The sequence below is a fragment of the Diadema antillarum genome, unplaced genomic scaffold (assembly GCF_040938485.1).
Source record: "Diadema antillarum isolate AM-2024a unplaced genomic scaffold, OU_Dant_1.0 seq00000716_RagTag, whole genome shotgun sequence".
Lineage (NCBI taxonomy): Eukaryota > Metazoa > Echinodermata > Echinoidea > Diadematoida > Diadematidae > Diadema > Diadema antillarum.
This window is the reverse complement of record NW_027271620.1, coordinates 385,590-397,304: the sequence shown is the minus strand read 5'-3', so window position 1 is coordinate 397,304 and position 11,715 is coordinate 385,590. Positions and strand designations below refer to the sequence as shown.

General features: G+C 39.2%; 2 protein-coding genes across 2 annotated transcripts in view; one reads left to right on the top strand and one right to left on the bottom strand.

The window, feature by feature from the left end:
• Positions 1-272: 272 nt before the first annotated feature.
• LOC139737933 (52 kDa repressor of the inhibitor of the protein kinase-like) lies at positions 273-2,324 on the top strand. The gene is made up of 3 exons (XM_071648600.1): positions 273-1,030; positions 1,530-1,737; positions 1,968-2,324. The coding sequence occupies exons 1-3, from the start codon at positions 273-275 to the stop codon at positions 2,322-2,324; spliced, it is 1,323 nt and encodes a 440-aa protein (XP_071504701.1).
• A 3,345-nt stretch (positions 2,325-5,669) lies between these two features.
• LOC139737939 (ADP-ribosylation factor 1) overlaps positions 5,670-11,715 on the bottom strand; it is an 84,499-nt gene continuing 78,453 nt past the window's right edge. The window contains exon 5 of the mRNA XM_071648603.1: positions 5,670-9,997. Within this exon, the coding sequence (XP_071504704.1) occupies positions 9,839-9,997 (159 nt within the window). The 3' untranslated portion in view covers positions 5,670-9,838. The remainder of the gene's footprint in view (positions 9,998-11,715) is intronic.

The window sequence follows — 11,715 nt, the reverse complement described above, 5'->3', positions numbered from 1 at the left end:
CACAGCTGACGAAGTCACTGATCCCCATGCCAACCAAGAGGTGTTTTTTGTCTGTGTCAGATTCCTTGATCTGTCAACAGCTGATCACCCACAGATCAAGGAAGTCTTCATTGACTTCATTCACCTCAGACGCGCCACTGGAGAGAAGGTGGGGAAGGCTATCATGTCCGTCCTCCGCAGGAATGGTTTAGATGTGAACGCAGGAATGGTTTAGAGCAAGTGGTTTAGATGTGAAAAACATTAGAGGTCAGGCTTATGATGGGGCAAGTGCAATGTCTAGCAGCAATGTTGGTACCCAGGCACAGATCAAGGCCCAGGATCCACTTGCTCTTTATACCCACTGCAGATCACATGTCTTGAATCTGGCCGTAGCTGGCTCCTGCAAAGTTCAGGCATTGCACAATGTGATTGGGGTCATTAACGAGCTGTACCTCTTCTTTCAACTCTCCCCAAAGAGGCAACGGTACTTGGAGTTTGTGCTCCAGGTTTATGCACCTGAACAAAAGGTCAAGAAGCTGAAGGGCCTTTGTAAGACGAGATGGGTGGAGCGCCATGACTGCCTGGAAACCCTGGTGCTTCTGTACAAATACATTGTCACCTGCTTGCACTCCATGGTGACACCAGGTCTCTATCCACTGCTGACAACTGCACCTGAAGAAAGTAGAGAAGATGAGAACTATGAAGACTGGGACTGGGACAGAGAAACCCTGGTAAAAGCAGAGGGCCTGAGATGTTCCCTTACCAGTGGAACTCATATCAGCGCACTGGTGATTCTCAAAAATGGACTGCAACCGGTAAAGGCACTAAGTGTCAAACTTCAGAAGAGAGACAGTGACATATTCAAGGCGTATGGTCACATTGACTTTGTCACCAAGGAAATCCAAAGCATGCGCGTGAACATCGATGAAGTGTGGGATGAATGGTTCATGGAGTCTTGTGCAATTGCAGAGGACGTTGGGAGTAGCATCGAAACTCCAAGAACGACCAAGGTGCAGAGAAATCGAGCTAATGTTCCTGCTGATACACCAAGGTGAATACTATACCAGTATGTCATTGATATTTTCTATCATTTTTAATTCTGTGCATTCTTGACGACAATGTGCAATACTACGGAACAATCCCTACTGACTTTAATGACTCATTATCAGTAATCTAGCCAATAAGATGGGAGGCTAATGTTCGGAGGGATCATCTTTTGCTAAAAATAACCATCTTTGTTTTCTATAATTCTATTATTTGTACAGCTTGTCATTTCTTTCTAGTTAATAAAGGATATATAACAAGTAGCTCCATGTCAGTCACTAAAGAAATGGTGGATCTACCCCTTCCTCAGTATGCGGAATTCTTACCATTCTCCTTGGGCAGGGATAGTTTCTACCAGTTTTTGAGTAACACGGAATTAGCATTTCTTTATTATTAAAGTTATCTTCAACAATCTCCAGTACAGTTTCAAATGCAATTATATGTTCTGTAAAGATAGTATATACCAATGATGACAATATATTGTCATTTGTTCTCTTTGGTTATAGCACATATTTCAAGAGAGCGATAGCTGTGCCCTTTCTGGATAGCTTCAGCCAAGGTCTGACAGAAAGATTCTCCCCAGAAAACCGATGCATGAGGTCCATTATGGGACTTCTTCCGAGCGTACTCCTGACTAACACAGAGGCTCTTGATGAACAGATGCAGGAGCTGATGTTCTGGGAAGCAGATCTTCCTTCACCAGAAAACCTAAAGGTACCATTTTCTCCCAGTTTTCTTATTCTAATGACCTTCAATGTTGGGTGGGGGATGATTTTACGGGTCATGAAGGGGGGGGGGGGGAGGATATATCCCCCATCCCCCCGGGATCGACACCCATGCAGAAAACAGTTGTATACTTATGTTGGCACTTGAATGTACTCAATATTAATAATTTTTTGACACCAAGAGACAGCACTGTGATATTCAATATATTTATGTTTCAGGCAGAGATTGGGAGCTGGACAAGATTTTTTCAAAACATGGACAAAGCTCAGCTTCCTGAGAACTTGGTTGACTGCCTGAGACATGCCGATGAGGACTTTTTTCCTAACATCAGGATGCTGATCATTCTGGGCTGCACGTCTCCAGTCACCAGCTGCGAGGCTGAACGTTCTTTTTTGGCACTCACAAGAGTAAAGACATATCTTCGATCTACTATAGGGGAAGAGAGGCTTGCTGGACTCACCCTCATGGCTATCCACTACCAGGCAACCCTGCAGCTAAGTTCCAACAAAGTAGTTCCGCGATTTGTGCAGAAACATCCACGACGTCTCTTCTGCCAGTCCATCATATTCGACTGAGATTTGCCAGTGAGTATCAGTGACAAGCTGTTCATAATAAAAGTATTAGGTTGACAGTGCTTATTCCAAGGTCCCCAATTCTTTGTACCTGTGTTGTCAACTGGCCTTACATGGCAGGAAAATGCAACTAAATTTTACAAATTTTCATGGGGGGGTTAAAGACACTCAGTCGTGGCGAGTGGTTTGTGCGGCACGGAGACGAACGCAACACGCTGCCTCCCCCATTCTGTATCAAATGTAGTGACCCCCGAATGAGAATAGCGATGGCTCAATGGGTCAGCGAAAGTACGGTAGGCTACAAGAGGGCTCCCTGTGCTTATCTCCTAACCCAAAATGGCGGTCAAAGCGAGCCACGAGAGCTTCCGAATGGACGCACACTCTCAGTGCGCATGCACATGAAGAGAGGCCGAAAGAGCCACGCGTCTTCTGGCCTCTCTCCTCCAATCACCGCAGCTCGCGGTGACAATATTTGTGTATGATGCGTACACGCACACACACACACACACACACACACACACACGCCGCAGCGTCTTCTGGCCTCTCTCCTCCAATCACCGTAGCTCGCGGTGACAATGTTTGTGTATGATGCTTACACACACACGCACACACACACACACACTTGTCTCAGTGGTAGCATTGCGCAATTGCATGCACAAACTTCGGTCGTTCGGAGTTTACGTACCATTAGGGATGGCGATCGGCTGCCTTTAATTTGGCAATGACCTCTATACCAAAAATAGTGGTGTTTTAGATGCAAGAAAACGACATTTTCACACACAGATTTTCAAAAATTCTCCCTACCATACTCCCTACCCTCCCCCCCCTTTATAAAAAGCTAGATCCGCCCCTGAAAGTCATGTCGACAGAGTCATACGAATTCACACGCATATCTTTGCAGCAACGCACTTGAATTTAAATCGCAAAGTTGCATGCAATTTGGGGAATTTGCGTTTGATTTTTCAAATCAAGTTTAAAACTTAAAGTGTCTAGAAACGGGCCAAGGTTTCCGATCCCGCTGTCTCAAAATCTCTCTAGAGGTTTGGGAATTGTGCGTTCTCCTTCCTAATCAGCGCGAGATTTATGCATGAGCTAAAACATTTTTCTTGCCAATGTCAGTAGGCATGTTTTGGCGGCAAAATGAGTAAGATTTGGATAGCGATCCGCATCGTGATCCAAATCTTACTCTGTACAGGGGAAATTTGTTTTCATTTTTAAGTCGACAAAATGTCGACTTACGCGTAAGTCGACGTGATTTGCTCAGTCCCGATTATGTCGACTTACGTGAGGTTGACTGTACATCCATACATCATATTCCCTATGGAATCCCATTTTCTTTGCTCAATTTTCCAATAATACATCATATACACCGTGTACTTGTCTGAAAGGTGGTAGGTTTAATTTCGATGGATGGCTAAATTGTTTGAGAGCAGGTATTCAGGGATTTGAGCATGTTCACTTCACCCTTGACCACATGGTCCACAATTCTTCAAATTATCACGAACTGGTGACATCCATTATCATAAAGTTATTTTCAATATATATATATGGAAAAATGGTGCCATTTGAACATTCTCCCTTAACCTTTAACCCCATGGCAAAAAACATTTACCTTCATAAGCATTGTAAAGTAATGCATGTATATACCTATGTAGTTTTATGGAGTTTATACATTGACCTTGAAGTTACAGAAAAAAGTGCAAGTTCAGCATTACCTAGTAGAATTTTAGTTCTCTAACCTCACCTTTGACACCATGACCAAAAAGTCCCAAGAGTATCACTGTCAGAGTTTTCAGATGAGTATGTAGTAAGATCCATGAAGAAACCTTGAGCCATTTCCCATATATGGGGAAAAATATAAGTTTGCATTTTCACTTGACCTTTGACCCCAAGGCCCAAAACTTTCCCTAGAGAATCTTTATCTGGGTATTGCATGAATACACTAAGTTTCAAGAAAATACTTTCAGGCACTGCATAGGGAAATAGTGACATTTTGAGAATTTGACCTTGACCTTTGACCTTGAGCATGTGCATCCCAAAGTTGATTGGCACAACTTTGTCCACTCATACATATAGTTGTACATATGCCAAGTTTCATTAGGATACCTCAAACAGCTTTTAGGTTACACTGTCAACCAAAAAACATAATGTCCCCAGCGATACTTCGTGGCAGAGGCATAAAAAAAGAAGCACTAAAGCTGGGTTTTTGTTTCATCTGCAAATGGTAAACTAGACTTGAAAATTTGTCAATTCTGACAAATTAGGTGATCCAATGTATCCAGAAATAAATGTTTTGAGCCCCAACACTAATTCTGTCACCCTATCTGGTATCTGTGATTGGGTGGGTGGGGGGGGGGGGGGGGGTGAATGGCTTCGTGATTTTGGAGATTTTCATCAAAGAAAGGGACTTGCTTACAGAACAAATTTGGATACAGTATGTATACTAAAAAAAGATGCAAAATTAAAATTTTGTACCTTTGAACCTCATTTTCACATCCAAGAATGGTGTCCGAAGAATAAGTCACTGTTACCAAATGATCCTATTGACATGGTCTATATGTGAGTAAAATATGGGGGCATTATGCCACATATTTACCCAGCAAGATACAGGACAAGATGTTTTTGACCTTTGACCATACTTTACATCGCCAAGATGGAGTCTTGTTAGAAAGTTGTCATTTAATGAAACAATTCATATGACATGGATTTGATGTGTGCAAAATATGGGAGTGATAGGGCATGTAATTACCAACATACAGGAAGAAGTACATTTGCAGTTGTTGACCCTTGACCCTATGTTGCACAGCCAAGAGGGCGTCGGAGCAAACTGTTATTTTTACTTGACTTTAACCTTTGACTTTTAACCCTCTGGGCTATTGGGTTAAAGGTCAAAGGTTAAAGTCAAGTGAAAATATCAATTTAGAATGATTATGATCGTGGTGTGATATACATTTTTGTACGTTCACACGCATACACGCACACACACGCACACATATAACCTTCAAGACTTTTATACAATCATTTATTTAGACATAAAAATGCATTCACTCATGTTGTTTAAAACTCTTATATAGTTATTATTAATTTGACACACATTTACACACCCGTCCATGTTACATGCACATCACATCCAACACAATGTTGACTTATACAGATCACATCTCGTATGTCTATCATATCTATGTATCTACATGTATGTTATACGTGTGCTTTGTATATGTATGTATCAATGTAACATGTATGCAAGCAAACAAAACAAATTTCCAGAAATGGACAAGAAAACTGAATTGAATTGCATTATGCAAAGATCCAGGTAAAATGGTCTATACACATTCTCAAAATCTGGCCCCTGTAGAGCATATTATGCTAACCACGCTAAAAAATAATGACTCTGTGATATTTGAATCTCATTTGCACAGCCAAAAAGGCATCAGACCAATGAGTCCTTATTTTACAAAATGATCACGCATCAAGGTCCATATGTATATGCGTAAAATATGAGGGTGACACTGCATACACTATAAATGAAGATACAGAATGAAACTGAAACAAATTTAACCAAACTTTGCTGAGTCAAGATGACATCTGAGAAACTAATTGTTACTTTCGGAAATGATTATTGCAACATGGTAATAAGTGCAAAATATGGGAAAAATAGCTTATTTATTCACCAAAATATAGGATGAAACCTTTATAACCTTTGACCCTAATTTACACAGCCAAGATGGCGTCTGATGAAGTAGTTATCTTATGAAATGATGTTCATGATATGGACTAAATAAACATGTGCAAAATATGGGGGGTATATACGGACTGTTTTTCTTGAGCTAGGGCACAAAAAGTGGAAGAGAAAAAAGGAAGAAATAAGTTCAGGTATAATATAGAAATTTAATCTAAAAAAATAAAAATCAGAAAAAAGATACAGTTAGGAAGGGAGAACAAGGCGTTACTAAAGAAAAAGGAAAAATAAAAGGATTAAAAATGCAACAAAAAAGTCATGTGCATTTAAGCTTGGAACACCAGATGCTTGAATCCAAAGTCTAACGCACTATCCATTGAGCCACGTTAAAGAGACTGTACAGTTCTGGTTGCGATGAGGATTTAGCTTTTAACGTTTTGCGAGATATTAAAAAACCACTCTATGAGATGTCAAAGAGCATGCAATTCTAAGTGGTATCAAAAGTTTATTTCATGAAAATCGGTTTTGAAATGGCTGAGATATCCAAAAACTAGGTGAAACAAAGATCCTAATATAAGTTGTGGCCTGTTGCCTTTTATAATTATCATTTTTTTTTTTTTGATATCTCAGCCATTTGAAAACCAATTTTCAACAAACAAACATTGAATCCTTCTTGAAATTACATGCTCTTTCATATTCCATGAGAGGTTTCTTATTATCTCACTTGGGAATGTTATAAACCTGAATCCTTACCTCAACAAGTACTGTACGGTCCCTTTAAATGCAACGTATTATGTATTGCTCAATATCTCCCTACATCAAAGCTGAGTTTCAATTTCATACAAGTTTTTCAATGCGATCCTGCCATCCATTGAAAAAATGGAGGGCACATTTCTAATAGCCCAAAGTCTCAGCTGCAACATATTCAAATCTGGGAGAAAGTGAGCTACTGCTTGATAAAGACAGTCGTGTAAATTGGCATATCCAGAAAATGGACTGCTGTAGAGACAGCGAGTTAATGGTCAAATTTGAAGGTTACCTTCAATCATTTTTTTAGGTGATGACGTCTTTCAATATAAAATCTGAGGTTACGCATCTGAAAGAGAATCTAACAAGCTACAACAAACTGAAATCTGGGAGAAAATTGGCAAAGGGTAAATGAGATATGCCTGAGTGAACTTGATATTTGATGTCATTTTGAAATTTCACATTTTTTATTATCACTGAGGAATTTGATACCTTTTTGATAAATATGCCAGCATTAGCAACTCATGAAATATCTACGACTCGTTTTTTTCTGAATATGTACAGAAAATTCCATTGATGAGATATGATTGAGTGTGTGATCTGAGATAATGACTATACCGACGTCATGGATGACTGATCACGGTGATACCTCAGATCTGTTGTCTTCATGACATGATACATACTGTAAAATGCATGCAAAAGTTCTTGTCTACACTAGATGCATTGAATGTTAAGGGCAACTCACAAAAATTTCATGCTGCAAAAAAGGCAGTCGGCTCTAATTCGCAAAAATTTCACCCCGCGAAAACATTGTTTTACAGTACATGATGAAAGTTTGAAGTTGATACTCGAAGGAATTTTTGAGTTAACCTCTGCCCAAGATTTGAGGAGAAATAAAGAGGAATAAAGAATAAATAAAAAATAGAATCAGTACAGATACAGAAGGTGATTCGAGAGGATAGTGGGATCACATAATAATGCCTTTAATTACTGGAACATATGGCATGCAAAAATATTCACATGCTTTAATGTTCTTGCTAGCTTGTGGTTGCACAAAAGGCGCATAAATTTCCACTTTTACAGTACATGATGCCATTGGGCAAAAAATCTTCCAAAATGAGGGGGCTTTTAGAATCTCCTATCTAGACATGGAGCGGTACAGAAGTAGTCAGGATGACTCCTGAAGAATCAGGGAGACTTGGCAGCTCTGCAGTGACAACGTCCCAGCAACACTTTGCAGGGACCATTTTAATAGGCAGGGTAAAAACAGATTACCAGTACTCAACCCTGACGTTGTCGCGATAACTCTAGTTTGAAAGGTTCTGTTAAAATGGGCTTAATAGGGAGGTTCTGGGGTCCCTGTATTAGATATACATTGTTATTCTAGTAAAATTGCCTGTTAAGTATGGTGACAAATTTGACCGTGTTTCAGGAGGACAAAAAAAAAAGAAGAAAGAATTAGGCCCCAATTTGATCAACCCCTTCTACCATCCCCCTCATTTGTAATGATTTCCTAATCTTAGGCCTTTGTCTCTCCCATGCGACACTGTGCCCCCAGTGACAAAACATCTCAAGTTTGGTGAAAATCTGACCATGCACTTTGAAAAGGTAGGTGAAAATTGGGCCCTAACTTGAAACCTCCTCCTGTCCACCTGTGGATCAGCCATGAGCAAGTGGAATTTACAGTCACCAATTTGAACAGATATACATGTACATATTCTATTGCCCGAGCCATAATCCCAGCCAAGTTTGGTGAAAATCAGACCATACATTTTGGAGAAGAATATGAGAATGTGAAAACTGGCCCTGATTTGATCTCCCAGCACATTCCCCAATCTGTCACAAACAAACTTGACAACTACAGTCACCAGTCTAATTTATTCATTACACTAAAGTTTTGAGAGATGAAGATTTGTAAAGATTCCTTAATGTGGGGATAGAGTGGGGAATGGTGCCCATTTATACAAATATCTATTTCATTACCCTCCTGATTAACATCTGCCAAGTCTGGTGAAAATCTGAACATGCATTTTGAAGGAGATAGAAATGTACAATTTATGCCCCAATTTGGACCCTGCTACAGGGCTCGAAGGGCAGCACCTCTATAGCCGCCATGAACAAACTTGAAACTGCAGTCATCAATGTACTAACTTATAACATTAACTTAGCTATATTACTTCTGGTTTTAGAGAAGATTTTTCAATATTCCTTAATTTGAGGGTTTTGGGGCCACCTGTGTGCCCTCCCCTTGGGTGCCCATTTGAATAAGTTGAGATCCTATTCCCTTAGGGATAATACCTGCCACATTTGGTGGAAATCTGTCATAGGGTTTTAAAGAAGAAGATGAAAATGTAAAAAGCTTACGCAAGATGCATACTGGAAGCCGGACAATGAGTGATCGCAGCAGCTCAATTGAGCCTTTGGCTCAGTTGAGTGAATGGCATGCTGGCACTTGGGCTACCATCTCTGCCCCCCCAAAGAAAAAACAAACAAACAAAAGAATTTACATAATCCCCACTGTTAGGTGCAACAGAATTTACAAACCCAAATATGAATATAAACATCTGATAATAGGGGAGTCACAAATTGCGGCTGTAATACCCCCATTCTACAGAGATTTTTTTTTTTATTGGTCACTCGTCCGAACCAAAGTTTGATGCTTCCATCCACCAAACAAAGTGAATCAGATTGCAGTTAGGCGTTGCATCAAAATTATACCTTGGAGGATCCTGCAGGATCCTGCAAGGTATAATTTTGATGCAACGTCTTAGAGAACCCCACTTATGTTGGTCGACTATCAGGTCAGTGTCAGACATGTAGCATGTGATCTTCCTCAGACGATCTTGTCTCATTGGATCAAGCCTCGACATGTCTGACACTGACCTGATAGTTGACCAACACATGTTGGATTCATCAGACTCCGATCTGACAAACTTTAGCTGGTAGGCAGAAGCAAAGTTTATTGCTTCCGACAAGTGATTGATGAGAAAAAACCCTCTGTGGAACAGGGGTATTAGTTTTACATTGATGTTGGAGAACAGGCGATCAAAGTAAGAACAAAAAATTATCAAGGCAAAAAATATAAGTGCCATCATTGGTTCTTCAGTGCGTTAGAAAGCCAGTCCAAGCCTTCATAAAGGCCATCTCCAGAGGTTGCACAAGTAGCCTGCACATACCATGATCGGTTCTTCAGCGCGCTTAGAGCAAGCTTTTCTTGAATTTCAGCAGTACCCAGCGCATTGGGCAAATCCTGGGGAGAGCCAAAAACAGAACGAAATTGTAATTTTTCAAGAAAAGTTTCCATTTACAAGAAAAGATATGAAAAGTGTCATCAAAAAAGTAAGACATAGAATGTAATCATACAAGTTGACAAAACAGGACAATGCAAAATACAAACATTGCAAAATACACAGAAGGTTTGAACAATAACAATACAAAAACACCCAGAAATGTCCCTTAAATTAGCTATGTGTATAGTCTTCCAAACGAAATTGTTTCTATTTGAATTCAAAATTATTCATTAATTTTAACACTTTAATTTCTCTAGGGATTGAATAACATGTAAAAAGACCCTGATAGAGAACTGAAGTTTTAAAAATTTACTCTTGTAATCAATCAAACTGGATTTTGGAAGAGTGTTTGTTTTAGAATTCCTCACAGAGTCGTGGATAAAGTGAGTATGATTTATTTTCTATGGCAAGTAGGGAATTATTGAATTATAAATTCAAACTTAATTTTCCTCAGGTTTGTTTGTTTGTTTGCTTTTCTAGCTTCAGAACAGAGAACCTTCTTTTTCTAGGTTTTAATCAGCCAATCCACTATGCCTCGAAACTCTGCAACATCTGCATTATACACAAATACATGTATATTCAGTAAAATTTACTGGTCTATATGCTAATAGAAATTTAGCTTCCATTTTTTAGCTTGTCACACATAATATATCACATGTAGACACACACAGATTCATATATCTAAAGAGGAAACCCACAAAAAAAAAAAATATAAGAGAAAAAGAAAGAAATCCCTTCACAACATAAAAAAACTAGAAATGTTGCTATGGCGACTGGTATGCCTCCGCCATAATGCATGGTTATCCTAATAAGTCTAAAGTACAATATCTTAGCAATGTGTGATGACAGTTTCACATAAAATTGGCAAAATATTAAAATGACAGGTTTGTCATAAATGTGTTGAATGTATTTGGGGATTTGAGGATTTTTACCTGACTTTTGACCCTTTTTATAAGTTTATGTATAGAGTAATTGTCAAGGTATGGAGAAAAGGAGGAATTTCAATGATAAATATTAAAATATCAGCAATCAGAACAAGCATAAATATGTAGCGAGTTTCATGATACCTTGAGTCACTTCAAAATATGGAGAAGTGAAATTTAGTACATTCACTTGACCTTTGACCTTTTGACATTTGACACTTCGGGCAAGAAACTGTCCAGAGAATCTCTATTATGTAATACATGTTTATATTACGTTTTAAGAAAAATCATGAAGGTATTGCATAAATATGAGGGATATAATGAATTTATGAGTTGACCTTGACCTTTGACCCCCTGACCTTTGAACCATGACCCCAAAGTTCCCTAGATAATTACTGTAAGCCAGTGCATGCATTGTACTAAGTCTCCATGAAGGTACCTTGAACCATTTTGCATCATCCAGATTCGGATTCAGCATCCTCAAAATGCGATAAAACCATCAAATGTTTTCAATTTTTCACCATTTAGAAGAAAATACATGTGAATATCCATTTTTGTTGGCATTTTGGTAGCCATCTTGAATATATCAAAACCCTCAAGGATGCAAGAGTTGCGTTCGGTCTCAGCATGCCAGAAATAGGGTAAAACCATTGAAAAAAAACATTGGGTGGGCGGTAAAACAAGGTTCAGCCTCTGTCACCCAGACTACTATGACTGCATGCTCTGTGATTGTTACACTGAACACTATCATTTAT